General features: G+C 50.6%; 2 protein-coding genes across 2 annotated transcripts; one reads left to right on the top strand and one right to left on the bottom strand.

Annotated features, from left to right (window-relative positions):
• The first annotated feature begins 4,608 nt into the window (after window positions 1-4,608).
• Window positions 4,609-10,244, top strand: LOC127331084 (ABC transporter G family member 25). Its single transcript, XM_051357160.1, has 14 exons — window positions 4,609-5,042; window positions 5,153-5,229; window positions 6,018-6,287; window positions 6,405-6,468; window positions 6,559-6,702; window positions 6,799-6,833; window positions 6,919-6,992; window positions 7,197-8,071; window positions 8,147-8,443; window positions 8,534-8,998; window positions 9,082-9,230; window positions 9,315-9,604; window positions 9,696-9,820; window positions 9,922-10,244. The coding sequence occupies exons 1-14, from the start codon at window positions 4,624-4,626 to the stop codon at window positions 10,076-10,078; spliced, it is 3,441 nt and encodes a 1,146-aa protein (XP_051213120.1). The 5' UTR covers window positions 4,609-4,623; the 3' UTR covers window positions 10,079-10,244.
• A 1,247-nt stretch (window positions 10,245-11,491) lies between these two features.
• On the bottom strand, window positions 11,492-15,974 carry LOC127328192 (uncharacterized). The gene is made up of 2 exons (XM_051354812.1): window positions 14,660-15,974; window positions 11,492-11,766 (listed from the first exon to the last, which is right to left on the bottom strand). The coding sequence occupies exon 1, from the start codon at window positions 15,972-15,974 to the stop codon at window positions 14,670-14,672; it is 1,305 nt and encodes a 434-aa protein (XP_051210772.1). The 3' UTR covers window positions 11,492-11,766; window positions 14,660-14,669.
• Window positions 15,975-18,591: the final 2,617 nt, after the last annotated feature.

The raw sequence follows: 18,591 nt of genomic DNA, 5'->3' as shown, positions 1-18,591 counted from the left end.
TCCGTTTAAAGGAATAAGGCGCCCTCGTTTTACGAGCTTTTTGTTTGACCAAGAATTACTTTAAATAGATAAAAATTGTTTGTATGAAATTAACATCATTAAAAAGTGCTTTTCAATACGAATCCAATGATATTATATACATATAATATAATCAAGATTTTGTTGCTCAACTTTTATGGTCAAAGTTCGTCTTGGAATACGCGTGCGCCTTATTCCTTGAAATGGAGGTAGTACCACTTTATTCATTATCGATAATAGTTACATCAAGGATAAAAAGGGGAAGAACAAAATCCAGAGAATCTTCTAGCCGGACAGAAGCATCAGACCCCTTAGAGCATCTCCACCGGTGGTCCCAATAGCGGCCCCGATAGCATCTTAGGGGCCGGCATCGAAAATGGGCTCGCACCGGCGCGGCCCAAATTGCGCCGACGGTTTTTCGAGCCCAATAGAAGCACCGACAATCCCGCGCCGGCCCCTTCGTGAAGGGTGTGAATTGGGCGCGTCGGCGCCTCGTGACACGACGATTTTCGCGGGTGTGGGCACCTTGTCAGCGAGAGGACGCGACGGTTCGCATAGGAAGCGACGCGGGAAGGTTAGTCATCAGCGTTTAATGGTCTCCCGCGTGGAAACCGAGGCACCGACGAGGGCGGCGACTGGCCACGCGGCGTCCACTCGCCTACGCCATCGTAAATGCGGGTAGTTGGCACCCCTATTAGTACGTACGCCGTCCACCGCCGCGGTGCTATCCTCTCATCTCCACCGCCGTAGCCGCGTTGTCCTCTCTCATATCCACCACCGCCGCCGCGCCATTCTCTCCTCTCCACCTCAAAAATGTCGCGCCGTCTTAAAACTACGTACTCCATGCTTGGCCTCAATGGCCGCGCGCTGCCTGCGGCGCCTCAACCACCACCACAACCGAAGCCGCAGCCCAACGCCAACTACAGGTCCAACGACGCAGCCGACCCACGGTTCGCGGTGTGGCACGAGGCCTGCGTCGCAGACGCAGAAGCTGAGGCAGTGCAGTGGGGCGAGCAGCCGCATGCCCCCCGCCGACCCGGAGCAGGCGACGTCCTGGTGTCGTTGAACGCATAGCGCTTCCAGAGGTTGAAGGAGGAGGAGTGGGAGTTCGTCAACGACGCGACCCTCGAGCGCGCCCTCGATATCTCGCGCCAATGAGCGGCCACGGAGGACGCCTCCTCATGGAGGCGGAGCAACGGAAGGTCATCGAGCTAAACGCTCATCGCCACGCCGATGCGTTCGCCTGCGAGCAATTTGGGCGCGCCGAGAACGAGGCTTCTCGGCCAAAGGCTGGCAGCGCCGCCGGCCGCCTGATACGTCTCCGACGTATCGATAATTTCTTATGTTCCATGCCACATTATTAATGATATCTACATGTTTTATGCACACTTTATGTCATTATTATGCATTTTCTGGAACTAACCTATTGACGAGATGCCGAAGGGCCAGTTCCTGTTTTCTGCTGTTTTTGGTTTCAAAAATCCTAGTAAGGAAATATTCTCGGAATCGGACGAAATCAACGCCCAGCATCCTATTTTTCCACGAAGCTTCCAGAACACCCGACAGTCGCCAGAGGGGAGGCCTGGTGGGCCCAGGAGGGTGGCTGGCGCGGCCCAAGCCCTGGCCGCGCCGCCATACCCCCTCACCACCTCTTCGACCCTCCGACTCCGCCTCTTCGCCTATATAAAGGTCCCTGACCTCAAACCTCGATACAAAAAAAGCCACGGTACGAGAAACCATCCAGAGCCGCCGCCATCGCGAAGCCAAGATCTGGGGGACAGGAGTCTCTGTTCCGGCACGCCGCCGGGACGGGGAAGTGCCCCCGGAAGGCTTCTCCATCGACACCACCGCCATCTTCATCAACGCTGTTGTCTCCCACGAGGAGGGAGTAGTTCTCCATCGAGGCTCGGGGCTGTACCGGTAGCTATGTGGTTCATCTCTCTCCTATGTACTTCAATACAATAATCTCATGAGCTGTCTTACATGATTGAGATTCATATGATGATGCTTGTAATCTAGATGTCGTTATGCTAGTCAAGTGAATTTTACTTATGTGATCTCCGGAGACTCCTTGTCCCACGTGTGTAAAGGTGACAGTGTGTGCACCGTGTGGGTCTCTTAGGCTATATTTCACAGAATACTTATTCACTGTTATGAATGGCATAGTGAAGTGCTTATTTATATCTCTTTATGATTGCAATGTGTTTTGTATCACAATTCATCTATTTGCTACTCTAGTGATGTTATTAAAGTAGTTTATTCCTCCTGCACGGTGTAATGGTGACAGTGTGTGCATCCGTGTTAGTACTTGGCGTATGCTATGATCGTGATCTCTTGTAGATTGTGAAGTTAACTATTGCTATGATAGTATTGATGTGATCTATGCCTCCTTTCATAGCGTGAAGGTTACAGTGTGCATGCTATGTTAGTACTTGGTTTAGTTGTGTTGATCTGTCATGCACTCTAAGGTTATTTAAATATGAACATTGAATTGTGGAGCTTGTTAACTCCGGCATTGAGGGTTCGCGTAATCCTACGCAATGATGTTCATCATCCAACAAGAGAGTGTAGAGTATGCATTTATCTATTCTGTTATGTGATCAAAGTTGAGAGTGTCCACTAGTGAAAGTATGATCCCTAGGCCTTGTTCCTAAATACTGCTATCGCTGCTTGTTTACTGTTTTACTGCGTTACTACTGCTGCGTTACTACTGCTTGTTTACAGTCCTGGGCAAAGCACTTTTCTGGCGCCGTTGCCACTGCTCATACTTATTCATACCACCTGTATTTCACTATCTCTTCGCTGAACTAGTGCACCTATTAGGTGTGTTGGGGACACAAGAGACTTCTTGCTTTGTGGTTGCAGGGTTGCATGAGAGGGATATCTTTGACCTCTTCCTCCCTGAGATCGATAAACCTTGGGTGATCCACTTAAGGAAAACTTGCTGATGTTCTACAAACCTCTGCTCTTGGAGGCCCAACACTGTCTACAAGAATAGAAGCACCCGTAGACATCACCGCCATGCTCCACCGCGAGATGCGCGAAGCAAGGGCCGAGAGGTGGGCACGGACGCAGCCGGCAAAGGGGAAGAACGACGATCGCGGCCAATAGATTATGGTTAAGTTTAAGTTTTTTTAGGTTTAAATTTGAGTAACTTTTGTATGAATTTTGGTTTTGAATGCCGTTCCAAGTTTAAATATCTATCGGGGCTGGCGTATGAGGGGCGCCGGTGTCGGAGCAGCATCCCCAAATAGAGGATGCTCTGCTGGCGCCCCGGTATGATAGTGCCGGCGCCTATTCGGGAGTCGATGCTATTAGACAATGTAGCTAGTTCATGCTACACTATTTGCTTCCCTTGCGTAAGGGCATCTCCAGCGGCGCGACGCACTTCAGACGCCCAAATTGTCCGCTGGCGTCCGTTTGCGTCGCCTGGCGAACGCTAAAATGACCGCGAGGGGCGAAATGTTCGTTTGCGTCGGGGGCTACCTCCAGCGGTCCGACGCATTTTGGACATGCAAGTGTTTTTTTATGCTACTTCTTTTCATTTTTGTTGAATGAGCAAGTTTAAACGCGAAAAAGTAGTACTCAATGATGTCATGTAGCTCCAATCGAATAGATTATAGCCTAAACAATTAACCGGATACTTCAATCGAATAGATTCAAACATATTTAACATACAAAGAAGAACAAATTTAAAAACATATAAACTAAAACTAATTTTTGGCCTTCTTGTTAGAAGGCCCTGCCTCGTCGTCGAAACTCCTGCGCCTCTTGCTTATCACCTCCTCGTCGGAACTGGAGGACGACGCGCCCGTCGAGGAGTTGAAACTGGAAGAAATGGCGTCTTCGTCGTCGTCGTCGGTGAACGGACGACGACGCGCCGCCCGCGCCAGCACCCTTGCCCGGGCCCTGGACTTCTTCCTTGCCGCCGCCTTGTCGTCCGCCGCCTCCTGCGCCTCCAACCGGGCAAACTTGGTGTCGGAGTCCTCCTCCTCCTCCTGCCCCTCCTCCTCGTCCTTGGCGTCGCTGCCAGCGCCGCCTCCGTCCTCCTCCTGGCCTTCGCTGGCATTGCTGCCTCCGTCCTCCTCCTCCTCACTCGGTGTGGAGGCAGGGTCGCTGGGTGTGGATCCCGGATCGCTTGGCATCGCATGGGATTCCCACCAATGCAGAAATCCGGGCGACTTGCCCTCGCTCTCCGAGTCGGACGGCAGCGTGTAGTCGCTCAATAGCGTTCGTTTGCGTCCCGCCGCTGGAGATGGCCTAAGAAGAAACAGCATGGTTTGTGGGAGGGGAAGCCAAATCAACCACCATGAGGCCACGTCACCCACTGAAGATGATGACTGCTTAACCTACGGTCTAACCTGTACACCAGATAAGATATCCTAGACTAGACAGATAAAGCTGCATTACAAAACTCAGGGGAACTCGGGAGCACGAGAAGCAGTCCACGATGGGATGGGATCCGATCCAGGGACATGGATGAGGAACACGGTTCGCCATCGTCTCGTCTCGTCTCGTCTCGTATCGCCATTCGCCACCAACCCCGGCGGCACATGACAACCTTTCGCTTTCCACTCTGCCTCACTTCATAGGGACGAATTTTCAATGCCGTGGCTCCACCTCCACCTCCACCCCCGCTGCGCTGGGCTTCTTCCTCTCAAAACGTCGTCGTTTAAATCACGCGCATCATTTCTGCGGCAAGTTCTTCTTGTCCCCGTCCATCTGCCCACCGCCTCCTCTCCATTCTTCTACTCCCGGACTAGACTAGGCCGCCTCTCCTGCTGCAGCTTCTCGATCGTCGGCGTCGGGATGCGCCTAGGCGATGCAAAGCCCTCGCGGTACCGCCGGCGGCTCGCCGCCCTCTTCTTCCTCGCGCTGCTCGCGGCTGGCGTCGCCGGGCAGCAGCAGCGGCAGGCCCCGCCGCTGCCGCCGGAGCTGCGGGGCGTGAACGACCAGCTCACGGGGCTCACCAAGGACGTCGCCAGAACCATCTCCGAGAGCTTCAGCTTCTGCGTCGCTGACCCGTGAGTACTACTACTCTACTCCCGACTCCCCCCGACACCTTCACCAACCTTGGCATGCTCTGTTTCGCCTCCGACTGATCGTGATCGTGTTTGCTCCGTTGCGCTCGCAGGGTGGACGACTGGAACCAGGCCTTCAACTACACCTCCGACCTCGGCTTCGTGCGCCAGTGCCTCGCCCAGACCAGAGGTACGCGCGCGCGCACACAGTCTCTCTTCCTACCACCTGATCGATCCATCCATCCTGATTCCCGCACATCATCTGCTCGTCCAATTGCCTACCTACTCGCCTCCCCGCCCCGCCCCGCTCATCCCTGCCTTTGGGTTGACCACTGCCCCTTGCCTCGAGCCGATTCGCCTCATCTCTTCGCCCCCCCCCCCCTTCTGAACGCTCCAATCAAATGCAGCCGGCTAACATGTTTACAATATCAAACGCGCCCTCTGTTGCTCGCGCGCGGTGGCGCCTGTGTCCCGGAAGCAACGTACGTAGTACGCAGATGCGCACGAGGACGGACTCTGTCTGTCGGATTGAATTGTCGCGCTGCGCGCGTATTTTTCTCGGGGTGAAACGGCCCGACAGAGACCCGCGCGCTGCCATGGACTCGTGACATCTGGAGCTGTTACCCAGAAACAACGGTTTTTATATTTGAGATCTTTATTATATTTCTTGCATCACACCTGAGCCTGACTGCACACCGCTGCCGCGCGCTGGGTTTGACATGATCAACTCCAAATAATGTAGTCTGGTTATTTCCATGGTTGGCACGAGTTACCCACTTGCTTGACTTATGATCGTGTCCAGAATGTTATCTTTATTATATTATGCTGTGTTGTTATTAGGTCTAGAGCCACATTATATTATATCACATCATACAAAACCCACTGAGGTGTCTGGTGTGAGAATGTGTTTTTTCTGAGTTACAGCAGGAGAGTCTCCTACTACTCTTATCTTAACTGATGTGAGAATGTTGCACTCAGGTGATATGGCGCAGCGTCTTTGCACGCCGGCAGAAGCGAAATTCTACTTCACCAGCCTGTTCAACGCCAAGGGCGAGAAGAATCTCTTCCTCAAGACCAACGTGAACTGCGGCCGGACATCCTGGGCGCCGGGCTGCGAGCCGGGATGGGGCTGCTCTGCTGGCTCAAACCCTGTCCCCAGCAGCGGCGACGATATTCCGCAGAGAACTACCAACTGCCAGCCGTGCTGCGAGGGCTTCTTCTGCCCCCGCGGCCTCACCTGCATGCTGCGTGAGTACCTTTGGCCCGTCCCACATGACTCTGTTATTACTATGACTTAACATTTGCAGCAAGATCAAACAATGGCTTTGTGAAATGACCCGAGGTTCCTGTCTCCTCTGGCTGCAGCTTGTCCTCTGGGAGCGTACTGTCCGCGCGCAACGATGAACGTGACCACCGGTCTTTGCGATCCGTAAGATGTCTTCTCTGAATATTTATTTTGCCATTTGGTGTCACGATAAGCAAATGGAAGTACAGGGGTTGACTTACTAAATTCATACAGATATGAGTACCAGATAACTCTAAATTCCACCAATGGCTGTGGTGGCGCTGACAAGTGGGCTGATTTCGATAGCACCGAGGAAATCTTCTGCCCGGCAGGTTACCACTGCCCAACACCAACGTCCAAAGATTCTTGTACCAGTGGGTAATGATCGAATCCTGTGGCATCTCTATCTCAGTCCAAAAATATGACTACTATTTAATTCTGTTTTAACTTTTTTCTTGTTTGTTGCTTCTGCAGGCATTATTGCAAATTGGGTTCCACCACAGAAAATAGTAAGCACCATCGGCATGCCTTTACCATGGTTTCATCTTTAATGACGGCACCATTGGATAATCTGACTTTGGATTAAAATTTCAGAATGCATTGTAAAACGCTCATGCAAGGAAAACGAGGACAATGAAAACATCATCATTTTGGGAGCTTTTTTAGTGGTAATTCCGTTAATACTATTCCATTATTTCAATATTTTTGTATCTTACCTCCTTCCTATTGGTAGCATCATATTTTCATGGTCCACCTATTGGAAAACAATTTTCCTTGGATGTGCGTAACTCAATGTGCTTAGCCGACCCTAGTGCACCAAGTGCTGTGTTTACACCAAGGAGTACCAAATTAAGGCTTGCTACTTGATGCAGGGTGCGATAGGCGTGTTGCTCTTGATCATATACAACTGCTCAGGTCAGTTCCTCACTATTCGTGAACGGAGGAAGGCAAAATCAAGGGAGAACGCGATTCAGCTGGCTCGCCAGCAGCTCAAAGCTCACGAGGGTTGGAAGGCTGCCAAACAGCTCGCGAAGAGGCATGTACACGGCGTGCAGGATCATGTGTCTCGCACATTTTCACGCAGGAGATCCTTTCGCCAGCCGGCAGATCCCGAGAGCCAAAGGGTGCAGGAATCGCGCCTAATGGGTTCAGTGAAGGCAGAAGAAATGTCAGACTCTGCTGTGTTTTCAGCTCAGAGGACAAGCGAGATATCTGAAGTCATGCCTTCAGTTATCATGGACATAAGCAACGATGGAGAAATTGTAATGGACAAACCTGCACCAAAAGGCAAACACAGATCAACTCACACTCAGATATTCAAGTATGCATATGGTGAGATAGAGAAGGAGAAGGTCAGGCAGGAAGAGAACAAGAACATGTCCTTCACCGGAGTGATTGACATGGTAAAGGAGCAACAAAAGGAGATCACTAGACCTTTGCTCAAGGTTGAGTTCAAGAACCTGACCTTGAGTCTTGGAAAAAGGAAGCTGTTGAGGTCTGTCACAGGCGAACTCCAGCCTGGTCGTGTCACCGCTGTCATGGGCCCCTCAGGAGCCGGTAAGACCACATTCCTTAATGCTGTCTCCGGGAAGGTAACTGGTTATCAGATGACTGGTTCAGTTCTTGTTAACGGGAAACATGGAAGCATACGTTCTTACAAGAAGATCATTGGCTTTGTGCCTCAAGACGACGTTGTTCATGGGAACTTAACTGTGGAGGAGAACCTTTGGTTCAGTGCAAATTGCAGGTAATGGTTTTATATCCGATGCACTTCCAGTTGTTAGCTCATTAGTTTCTGAGCATTTCTACTGTAAACCTTCAGGCTCCCTGCGAGGATGTCACACCGTGACAGGGTTCTCATTGTGGAGAGGGTTATAGACTCCCTGGACCTTCAGGGGATCAGAAATTCGGTGGTTGGGACGGTGGAGAAGCGTGGGATCTCTGGTGGGCAGAAAAAGCGTGTCAATGTGGGGCTCGAGATGGTGATGGAGCCATCTCTTCTGATCCTGGATGAACCAACCTCTGGCCTGGACAGTTCCTCGTCTCAACTTCTCCTCAAAGCTCTTCGTCACGAGGCACTTGAAGGCGTGAATATTTGTGCCGTTGTTCACCAACCGAGGTTATTATCAAATCAAATTTGTATTTATTCCTGGAGATAACTCAGATATTTCTGAAAGGTTTCTTATATGTTTTTCTATATGTTCTTCAGCTATACATTATACAACATGTTTGATGATCTGATACTTCTGGCAAAAGGAGGCCTTATTGTTTACAATGGTCCGGTCAAGACCATCGAGGAGTTCTTCATAACTCTTGGAATCCATGTCCCCGACCGTGTAAACCCGCCAGACCATTACATTGACATTCTTGAAGGAATTGTGAAGCCTGAGTCGGGCATTAATGCAAAGCATTTACCAGTTCACTGGATGCTGTATAAGGGCTACGAAGTGCCAAGTGACATGAAAGATGATCTCAAGGCAATGGGTGAAGAAAGCCCGCAGATTGGCCCCGATCGTTCGTTGTCTGGATCAACCCCTCATTGCCTCCCTGGTGGCGTCAGGGATGCTTTTTCACATGAGCGCAACCGTCTTGACAATCATTTGTCGAAACCCGATGATATGTCCAGCAGAAGAACACCTGGAATTCTAAAACAATACAAGTTCTATCTGGGAAGGTACATTCAGTATTCACTGTTACAAGCTTCTTCTGAAATTTTGAATGGCTTTATCAATTGTTTCTTCATATCTTTCATTACAGAGTTACGAAACAGCGGTTGCGTGATGGTAGACTGCTTGGTGTTGATTTCCTAATACTTGGTCTAGCTGGGATCTGCTTGGGGACAATTGCGAAACTCAGTGACCCAACATTTGGGATGCCTGGCTATATTTACACTATCATTGCAGTTTGTAAGTTCAATTATTCAGACACCACTGTGTTGCGCCATACTTGATGGGGCAGTTCACTGACTTTACTATCTATTCGTGGTGCAGCTCTTCTGTGCAAGATTGCAGCGTTGAGGTCGTTTTCACTCGAACGATTGCAATATTTCAGAGAAAGAGAATCTGGGATGAGCACGTTGGCCTACTTTCTTGCCAGGGACACGGTCGATCACTTTAGCACGGTCTTAAAGCCCATCATTTACCTCTCCATGTTTTACTTCTTCAACAACCCGAGATCATCCATCGGTGATAACTACACCATACTCCTCGCGCTTGTATACTGCGTGACTGGGATAGGATACACTTTCGCCATCTGTTTCAGTCCTGGCTCGGCGCAGCTGGTATGTACCATGCTGACTAATCAAATTGTGCACCCTTTGTCTGATGACTGGCTACATATACAGGGACTAACCTTGAATTTTTTTTACGTAGTGTTCTGCACTCATACCGGTGGTTCTGACCTTGGTATCCACTCAAAGGACTACCCCTACATTCCTGAAGATGTTGAGCTATCCAAAGTGGGCACTAGAGGGCTTCATAATTGTAAACGCGAAAAGGTTTGATTCTCTCTCATGAACTTCATGGGCGTTATACAAAGTTTTGCTTCCTAGCTAGTATTTGTAAACTTCCTTGCTAATCTGCCGCGCGCTCTTTGCAGGTATCCTGGAGTCTGGCTGATAACTCGCTGCGGCTTGCTATTCAAGAGTGGCTTTGACATCAACAACTACAAGCTTTGTATTTTGATTCTGTTCATGTATGGCCTGTTCTTCAGGATTGTTGCGTTTGCGGCGATGGTTTTGCTGAAGAAGAGATGAGCTGGGTGCAATTGCACCATTATTTTTTCATATCTAGTTTCTTCATTTTTTTGTAGAACTGTAAATAGGTTTAGATGTTCTTTGTTACTGAAATCTATAGAAGAGTCACTCGGGGATGTAAATAACAGAAGTTAAATACAGATGCACAAAATAGAAGCTTTGACAACTCATTTGTTCCTCATTATTTTCCTCACTCCACATGTACAATTTCCCTTCTTTTTAGTTCAAGTTCTTGGCTGAGCAATTATGCAGTGAATTGGACTTGCATTTTTTTTTTCGGCTGCAGAATTAGATTCGACTTTACTGGTTTATGTCATGACATAAGAAGTACACAAATTATGACACAGGGGGAAAAAGCATCCTACACGATTTACTGGTTTCTATCATGATTAAACTTTACGCTTCTAGGCAGAAAATGATACTGTATTTTTTTTCCCGAGGAAAATGAACAAGCAGAAGGCTTACTAGTGTGGCATACTGACAGCAATGTGATTATCTCGACCGAACCTGCATACAAGGGGCATGTTGAACTTATGAGGATAACGGCTACTACTCAGACCAGTGAGAGGGGTGGGCTTGCCAAGTCGCTGAAACAAGTGTGTTTGAGAAGCTCGAATGCCAACATTTTCTTTGGAGGCTTGGCTGGCCATACCAATCATCCTATGTTTATGAACATTGCACGCCGGGCAGTGGAGCTGGACAAGAGATGTGTGGTATGGTATGCCACAAATACTTGGAGGATGGCAGCCACCCTTTTCTTGAGGTGCGAGGAGGCAAAGCATCAACGGACTGGAGAGCTCAGAAACTTGAAGACGTCAGACTGCAGCATCTTCAGTGCAGTTCGGCTACAGGCCTACTGAAACAGATCCTATGAGAGGAAAATACTGGTAGTTGTCTTCCGTTGGAGCTGGCGGTATGAAAGAAACAACGAGAATCATCAAAGAGAGAAGGCTTTCGATTGAGGAATTTCAGTTCAGTCCTGCGCCATGCCAATGAATGGAAGGAGTTCTTTAAATCCAAACCGAAGGTGCCTACTACAGAGCAAAGAAAAGTGGTGTCCACCACCGACTGAATTTGTCAACATCAACACTGATGCTGCCGTCTCTGGAGTATCTAGGGTTGCAAGACAGGGTACGGTATGTCGTGATGCTGTTAAGGAAGTGTTCTGTCATCGCTAGGTCGTATCAGATCCTCTTCACGTCCACGCTGGAATCCTCTCGTTTCTCAAAGTTGTTCAGGTGTTGGGCCAGCCATTTTTTAAACTGACTGCCTGGTTCTCAAGCAAGCTACTCATTAGTTGGAGAGAAACTAAACATTTCTCAAATTTACTGCACAGAAAGATGTTCGAGACTGGGGTGAGCGACAATTAATAAACTACTTTAGCATTAAAAGTAACTAGATATAAAGATCAAATAGAGAAGAATACGCAAAGACTGTAAAACCATCAAAGTTACATCAAGACACAAGTGACATGCTGTCACTGAAATCTGAACCAGACGTCAACAGTGGCCTATCAATGTAGGTAACACATGTTGTACATGAAGAACAAAAAGGAGTTATAGTCTTTAGTCATTGCTTCACGGTCATGTTGGGATCAACAGATTGATGATAAACCAAGGCTCTGGCCAAATAATTGGAGCAAAGCTCATCACCCGGTCAGTGCTGCTTTTGAAATGGCATCAGTATTGCTGCAAATAAAATGGTGAAGGTTAGGCAACTATTCAGTTTTCACAGTACAAAGCATTTCAATCAGATTTTGGTATTTACAAACTGCTAAGCTGTGAATGTGACCCTTAGTAAAAAATGTTTGCAACACTGGGCAAGACCAGTCAGGAGATCAACTGTGAAGAGCCTCAGTTGAGATGAACATAGAGTCAGACACTGTTCTCTAACCCAACAACAGCATATATACCATATGTTTTTAAAACTGGGCGGGACCAAACATCAGGACATCAACTGTGAAGAGCCTAAGTTGAGGAGGTGAACAGACACTGTTCTCTGAACAGACAGTGCATATATGCTTTAGCAACGGATCACATCATCATTAGTAACAAGTTTCTTGAAGCTAAGATTATCAATCCTACCATTACAGTTGTGCTTGTACGTCTGCAACGCATCCCAATTTCAGCCCATATATATACTTTAACAATGGATCATATTATCATTTGTAACAAGTTTCTAGAAGCTGAGACTATCAATCCTACCATTTCAGTAGTACTTGTACTGCTGCAACGCATCCCAATTCCAGCATGATGTTTGTAGTAAAATGTTAGTAATTCTTACTTAGCATCTCAGTTCAGAGGAGATACAACCTAGAGGACTGTCTATTGTGCTTACTGCAAGTTCTTTTCCTCGAGCTTATTATGCATGAACAAACATGAAATGACTCGACTCCACTTGGGTTGATACCATAGCACCAAAAGCCTTCTATAACAGAATCATTTAAATTAAATATCCAAAATGGACTGTCTAATTATTATTTAGTTTTGACAACTCTCTACTTCAGGGTTGATACCATAGCACCAAGAGTCTTATATAAGAGAACCATTTAATTATTAAATATCTAAAGTGGACTCTATAATTATAACTTAATTTCGATGAAGGGTACCCACTTGCCTATGCAAGATGTTTCAATGTGGCACATGGAAGCAGCTCTTATAACTCATATCAGGTTAGGGCATCTCAAGCGGCGCGACGCATTTCGGACGCCCAAAAGTGGTCGCGAGCGTCCGTTTGCGTCGCCCCGCGGACATATTTTGTCCGCTCGTCCGTTTGCGTCTGGGTGTGCTCCCACAGGGGCGACCCATTTTTTGAATTGCAACATAGTAAAAACATTCAAAGTAGTACATAAAAATGCATAAAAACTATACAAAGTAGATCTATAGGGCTAGACTACTTGCTTCCTGACGGGCCGGCACCGTCGTTGCGTCGCTCTGTCGCCTGCTTCTCCGCCGTCTCCCGCGTCGTTGCGTCGCTCCGTCGCCTGCTTCTCCGCCGCCTCCCGCGCGGCCGCTATGGCTCGGTGCGCCGCCGCGTCCTCTTGCAGGCACTGCTCCAGCCTCGCGTTGGCGGCGTCGTCCTTGAGCGTCTCGAAAGACTCGACGAGGGCCCTCTGCTCCGCCGCCTTCTCCTCCGGCGTCGGCGCATCAGGGTCATCGGAGGACCAAGATATCTCCGAGTCGGAGTCCTCTGCTGCAGCGGCGGCCGCCAGCCTGCGCTGTTCCAGCTCGGCGTCCAACGCCGCGTGGCCCGCCAGCTCCTTCTCTGCTTCCTGCGCCGCGAGTGCCAGGGCCGCGGCGTCCCTGACCAGGTGGAGGAGGTCGGTGATGTCTTTGGAGTCGAACTCCTCGGAGGAGGTCGAGGCCGGAGGAGGTGGAGTGGGAGGTGAAGGTGGAGGTGGAGGCGCAGCAGCCTGGCCGCGTCCGGCGCTGCTCATGGTGGATCTGCTGGAGGAAGCGGCCCTACGGCAGCGACGGCTAGGGTTTAGTGGGGAGGAGATGAGATGCTCACGCCCCTGTATATATAGGTCGGAGGCAGGGCGACGGCCGCGCCACGCGTGGCATCGCCATTACTACGTGCGCAGAGGTAGGCGACGGCCGCGCGCCACGCGAGGCATCGCCATTAACGCGGCCGCAGACTGCCGAAGCGACGCCTCGCTGCCAGTACTGGCGGAGAAGACGCATCGACGCTGCGTCACTGCCAGGCGGGCCCGACGAAACGTCCGCCAGACGCGAGTGGACACTTTCCGCGTCCGCCAGAGACGCATCCTAGGCGCATATTTGGGCCAGGTTTGCGTCTCCGCGGACAGCCCAGTCACTTTGCGTCGCCCCGCTGGAGCAGGCCCCAGACGCATTTCCGGTCACGGCGGACGAAAACGGTCGCTCAGCGACCGTTTGCGTCGCGCCGCTAGAGATGCCCTTAAGAGAATAATGAAGGTGTACAATAAGTGCAAAAGTGGCCTTCATAGTTTTTGTTATCCTGTTTTCTGTTTAAGTTTACAAAATATCATACCAGAGAATTATCCTAAATATTATCCACACTTAAAATCTAGGAATATAATCCCATAACCGAGTACCAGTATGTAATGATGCTCTTAATCCAATGGTCTAATTGCCATGGACTCAGTCCACAAACGGAATACAAACTCATCGACTGGTGATCTTGATCTTCAGTTCAAGATCACAAGAAACAAATGTAAGATTTCATCTTCAGAATTAGTTCAAACGCTACAGCAAAATGGTTCCCAAGTTTGAACAGGTTCATGAATGGAAGGGGTCCATCAAGAGCAAAGGACTCACTAATGCCATTGCCCAAACCTCAGCTCGAAAGATAACTGAGTTGATCAACATTTGAGCTTTGCCCCATATGTTCCATGTAATGTTTAGGGAACGAAATGTATGCAAATTCATTTTTTCATTGAAATTTTAGGCACGAATTACCGTAAGTTTGGAGGATATGTAGCTGGCATGTGTAACATCGACATGGTATGTGTGTTAACATGTAGTTTGGGTGCAATCAAACATCATTCGAACCATTGAGATGCAGAGGCAAAAATAAGACCATAAGGAAGTAGCACCTCACCTAACAGTCATCACATAAAAGGTGAAAGTGAAGCATTGGCATCCTCAGCGTCTCGAGTGGGGAAGAATGCATGACGGAGAAGGCTTTCTTTGAGCTTATACGGAACAATCATCAGGCTCTGTTCAGGATACTGGAAACCCGACAACAGCTTGCCCTCAGCGTCAGCATGAGCAATCCGGGTAAAATTGGAGACCAGCACGCCGCCGTCCTCGCTCGCGACCACCTCTATGAAACTGCGCCGCGCGGCCGAGAGGTTCATCTCCAGCGCCGGCAATTTGAGCCTGAGCTTGAATTCCCACACCTCGCTGCCATAGTCCTGCAGCACGCGGATGTCGACTTGTGTCATGTCATCGCTGACGCTGGAGAGGCCGAGCTTGCCGTCCATCTCGAACAAGGTGGCGGAGGCTGGAACATCATCCGGGGGCGCGGTCATCCACCGGAAGGACTCGGCCGTGGTGCTGAACACCATTACCATGTTGCTGCTACCGTTGCTGTCCTTCTTTTTGACAGGGTAAAAATGCAGGCTTTGGTGGAGCAGGATGGACGGGCGGTCAGGCGCGGTCTTGATGATGCCATCGGCCAGCGCTTTCTCTTCGGAGGAAGACGCCGCTGGGCGGCCGATGCCCCTCGGCTTCCGAGACCCCACGGTGAAGACGGAGTAGGAGGCTTTACGGTTCCGGCTTGGCGGGCCGGTGCCGTGGAGTATCCTGTACTCGCCGGAAGGGCGGTGGGGGTAGAAGCCGAGGAAGTGCGGGAAGAAGGGCTGGAGGAGCCACTGCCTGGTGGCCGGGTTGCAGACGTAGTAGTTGGCGGGGCTGAGGGAGAGGACGAGGAGGCCGTCGCAGGAGGCCCTGACCTGGAGGGTGGGGTGGCGGAGCGTGGCGACGGGCGCGAGCGCGGCGGAGCGGGGCGCGAGCGCGACGGCGCGGAGGTCGTGGCTGGCGAGCTGGAAGCAGGAGGCGATGGGGAGGGACGGCTGGAGGCGGTGGTGCGCGAGGAGGAGGTCGGGGTTGGACTTGAGGGAGGTGAGGGCCTTGCGCCAGGAGCGGCAGACGGCGCGGCAGCGGAGGAGGGTCCTCGCTGGAAGGCGGGGCACGATCTCCCAGATGATGATCTCCTCCGGGATGCCGCCGCGGTGCTGCGTGGCGGCGGCGGATGCGCTCGCGGGCGCGGTCTTCGGCGGCGGCGCAAATGGACGTTGTCGACTGTTTGCGTCCGTGCGGACCGGAAATCCGTCTGCACCCAGCTCCAGCGGGGTGACACATCGTGTTCGGGGCGTCCGCAGCGACGCAAACGTGGCGCAAATATGCGGCATGTTTGCGTCTCCGCGGACGCTGCGCCTGGCAGCGACCCTGGCTCGATCGGCCTCGAATTAAAGCACAACAAGCGTGCCGATGTCAACCGCCAGAGTGGCAACCGCACCGATCAACCCGCCAACCGCCGGATGGAGTGCCGAACTGCTGTGGAAGAGCAACCACAGGCCTCTTCGTTATACGCGCCGCCATTAATCCCCGCAGATTATAACCCCCGCGTCTCATATAATTCACACCGAACCGCCTTCTTCTTCTTCTTCTTCTTCTTCTTCTTCTTCTTCTCCTCCTCCTCCTCCTCCTCCTCCAACACCGGCTAGCCAGGCGCCATGAGCGACTACACCTTGCCGTCGGACTCGGAGAGCGAGGGCAAGCCGACGGGATGGCAGTATTGGTGGGAAACCCCTTCGACGCCAAGCGACCCTGGCTCCACACCCGGCGACGGCCAGGAGGAGTAGGAGGACGGAGGCGGCATTGGCAGCGATGGCAAGGAGGAGGAGGAGGACTCCGACGCCAGGTTCCCGGCTGGAGGCGCATGAGGCGCCGAACGAGAAGGCGGCGGCAAGGAAGGAGGCCAGGGCCCGGGCAAGGGCGCAGGCGCGGGCGGCGCGTCGTCGTCCATTCACCGATGACGACGACGAAGACGCCACTTCGTCCGACTCGAAGTCCTCACGGACACGTCGTCTGGCAGTTCCTCTTCCGACGAGGAGGTGACAAGCAAGAGGCACATGAGTGAGGACGACGAAGCAGGGCCTTCTAACAAGAAGGCCAAGAATTAGCTTATAGTTTCTTTGTTTTTAAATTTGTTCTCTAGTTTGTATGTTAAATATGTTTAAACTTGTTCGATTCGAGTAATCAGTACTAGTTGTTTTCGCGCAAGTTGTTTTCGCGTTTCAACTTGTTTTCGAGTAATTATTCATAGAAATTGGGTAGTTCTTCAATAAAAAGGAAAAAATGAGCAAGGAAACATCACACTGGGATGTTCAAAATGCGTCAGACCGCTAGGGGTGGCACCGACGCAAACGGATATTTCGCGCATCGCGGTCATTTTTGTGTCCACCAGACGACGCAAACGGACACCCACGAACAATTTCGACGTTCGAAATGCATCGCCCCATTGGAGATGCCCTAATCGCTCAACATGTGTGACCTACATTGATAGGCCAGTGCTGCCGTCTGGTTAGATTTCACTAGCGTTGATGGTCGTACAATCTTGTGTAATCTTCTCTATCTGATCTTATTATCTACTTACTTTTAATGCCAAAGTAGGTTGTTAATTATCGCTCACACGGTTCGTTCCATCGTCCAAATTTTAATACACATATTCATCTCTACATATTTCTAACAAACAACTTAATAAAAGAAACTAAAATTGCGCGTTGCCGCGCCCGTCCGTCTCGTCCCTATTGATGGGTTTGTTGCATAGAAGAAAAAAATTCTACCGCAAAGAAGTACAAAACGAAGATCCAATCTAGGAAAAGCCAAGATCTAATCTATGAAGATCGGAGTAACAAGAAAGAACATAGACTAACCCTCGAAGATCCAAAGTCTTAACGAGATCAGATCTCGTGGTTGATGTAGACGATCGTTCCGGTGCTGCAATCTGGAAACACTTCCGTACTCGGTCGCACGTACGATGTCAATGACGTCCTTCCTCTCCCCGTTCCAGCGGGCAGCGGAGGTGGTAGATACCCTCGGAATCCCAGTAGCACGACGGCGTAGTGATGGTGGTGGAGGAGAAGATTTTGCAGGGCTTCGCCAAGCCGGTTGTCGCACCTCACTCGATTCATCACTCAGCACACAAGAATATAGTCTGGATACAAGGATTTGTAGCAAGAATTTGGGGAAGGGATTAGAGTTAGGTGGGAGAGGATGTTACAGCAAAGGGGAAACGGAAGAGAGGCTGCTTCAGAATATCTGTTCTTCGATGCCGTCCCTGTGCACGATTCGTCCTCTTGTCCCTCACCGGGTCCAACTCGTCTCAGGGTAGCGGCTGTTGGGCTGCCGCACCCGCTGGGCTCTTGGGCCAAGCTCACCTTCCCGCCCACGAGGAGGTGCGTTCGTGACATTCTCCCCTCCTTCACCAACGGCTTGACCCCAAGCCGGGGCACGAGGGAACCGAGTCTTCAGCTCAAGCACATTCTCCCATGTCGCCAGCGACGCCGGCAGTCCCGACCACTTGATCAAGGCTTGCTCATGTAGAACGCGACGACGTCGAACTTGCCTGGTTTGAAGAACTTGTTCAGGAAACTGAAGATGTGGGCTCGCATCATCCACCAGCGGTAGCTCTTGATGTACCTCCTCCGCTGGAGCTCCACGACGCAGCTGCGAAACATGGAAGACTGGGTGTAGCTTCGATTGTTCCGGCAGCTGAAGGCGGTATGACAATTCCCCCACTCGTTGAAGAACTTGGAATGGCCCAAAGAAACGGAAGGCCAACTTGGCATTTGCTCGAATCGCCAAGGAGGTTTGCACATAGGGTTGCAATCTTAAATACACCCAATCACCGACCTGGAAGACTCGATCGGAGCGCTTGCGATCTGCAAAAAGCTTCATTCGATTGTTAGCACGATGAAGGTGTTGTCGTAGCAATGCTGTCACCAATTTCCTTTCCTTGAGCCA

The sequence above is a fragment of the Lolium perenne genome, chromosome 2 (genome assembly GCF_019359855.2).
Source record: "Lolium perenne isolate Kyuss_39 chromosome 2, Kyuss_2.0, whole genome shotgun sequence".
NCBI classification, from domain to species: Eukaryota; Viridiplantae; Streptophyta; class Magnoliopsida; order Poales; family Poaceae; genus Lolium; species Lolium perenne.
Note: the sequence above shows the minus strand (reverse complement) of the source record. Positions and strands in the feature narration are given on the sequence as shown.

Bases quoted from the DNA above. Each gene is read 5' to 3' on its own strand.
- LOC127331084 (XM_051357160.1), top strand. From the start codon at position 4,624: ATGCCGTGGCTCCACCTCCACCTCCACCCCCGCTGCGCTGGGCTTCTT. The intron at 8,999-9,081 runs GTACATTCAGTA...CTTTCATTACAG, and splicing joins TACAAGTTCTATCTGGGAAG to AGTTACGAAACAGCGGTTGC. The intron at 9,231-9,314 runs GTAAGTTCAATT...TTCGTGGTGCAG, and splicing joins TTACACTATCATTGCAGTTT to CTCTTCTGTGCAAGATTGCA.
- LOC127328192 (XM_051354812.1), bottom strand. From the start codon at position 15,974: ATGCCGCATATTTGCGCCACGTTTGCGTCGCTGCGGACGCCCCGAACA.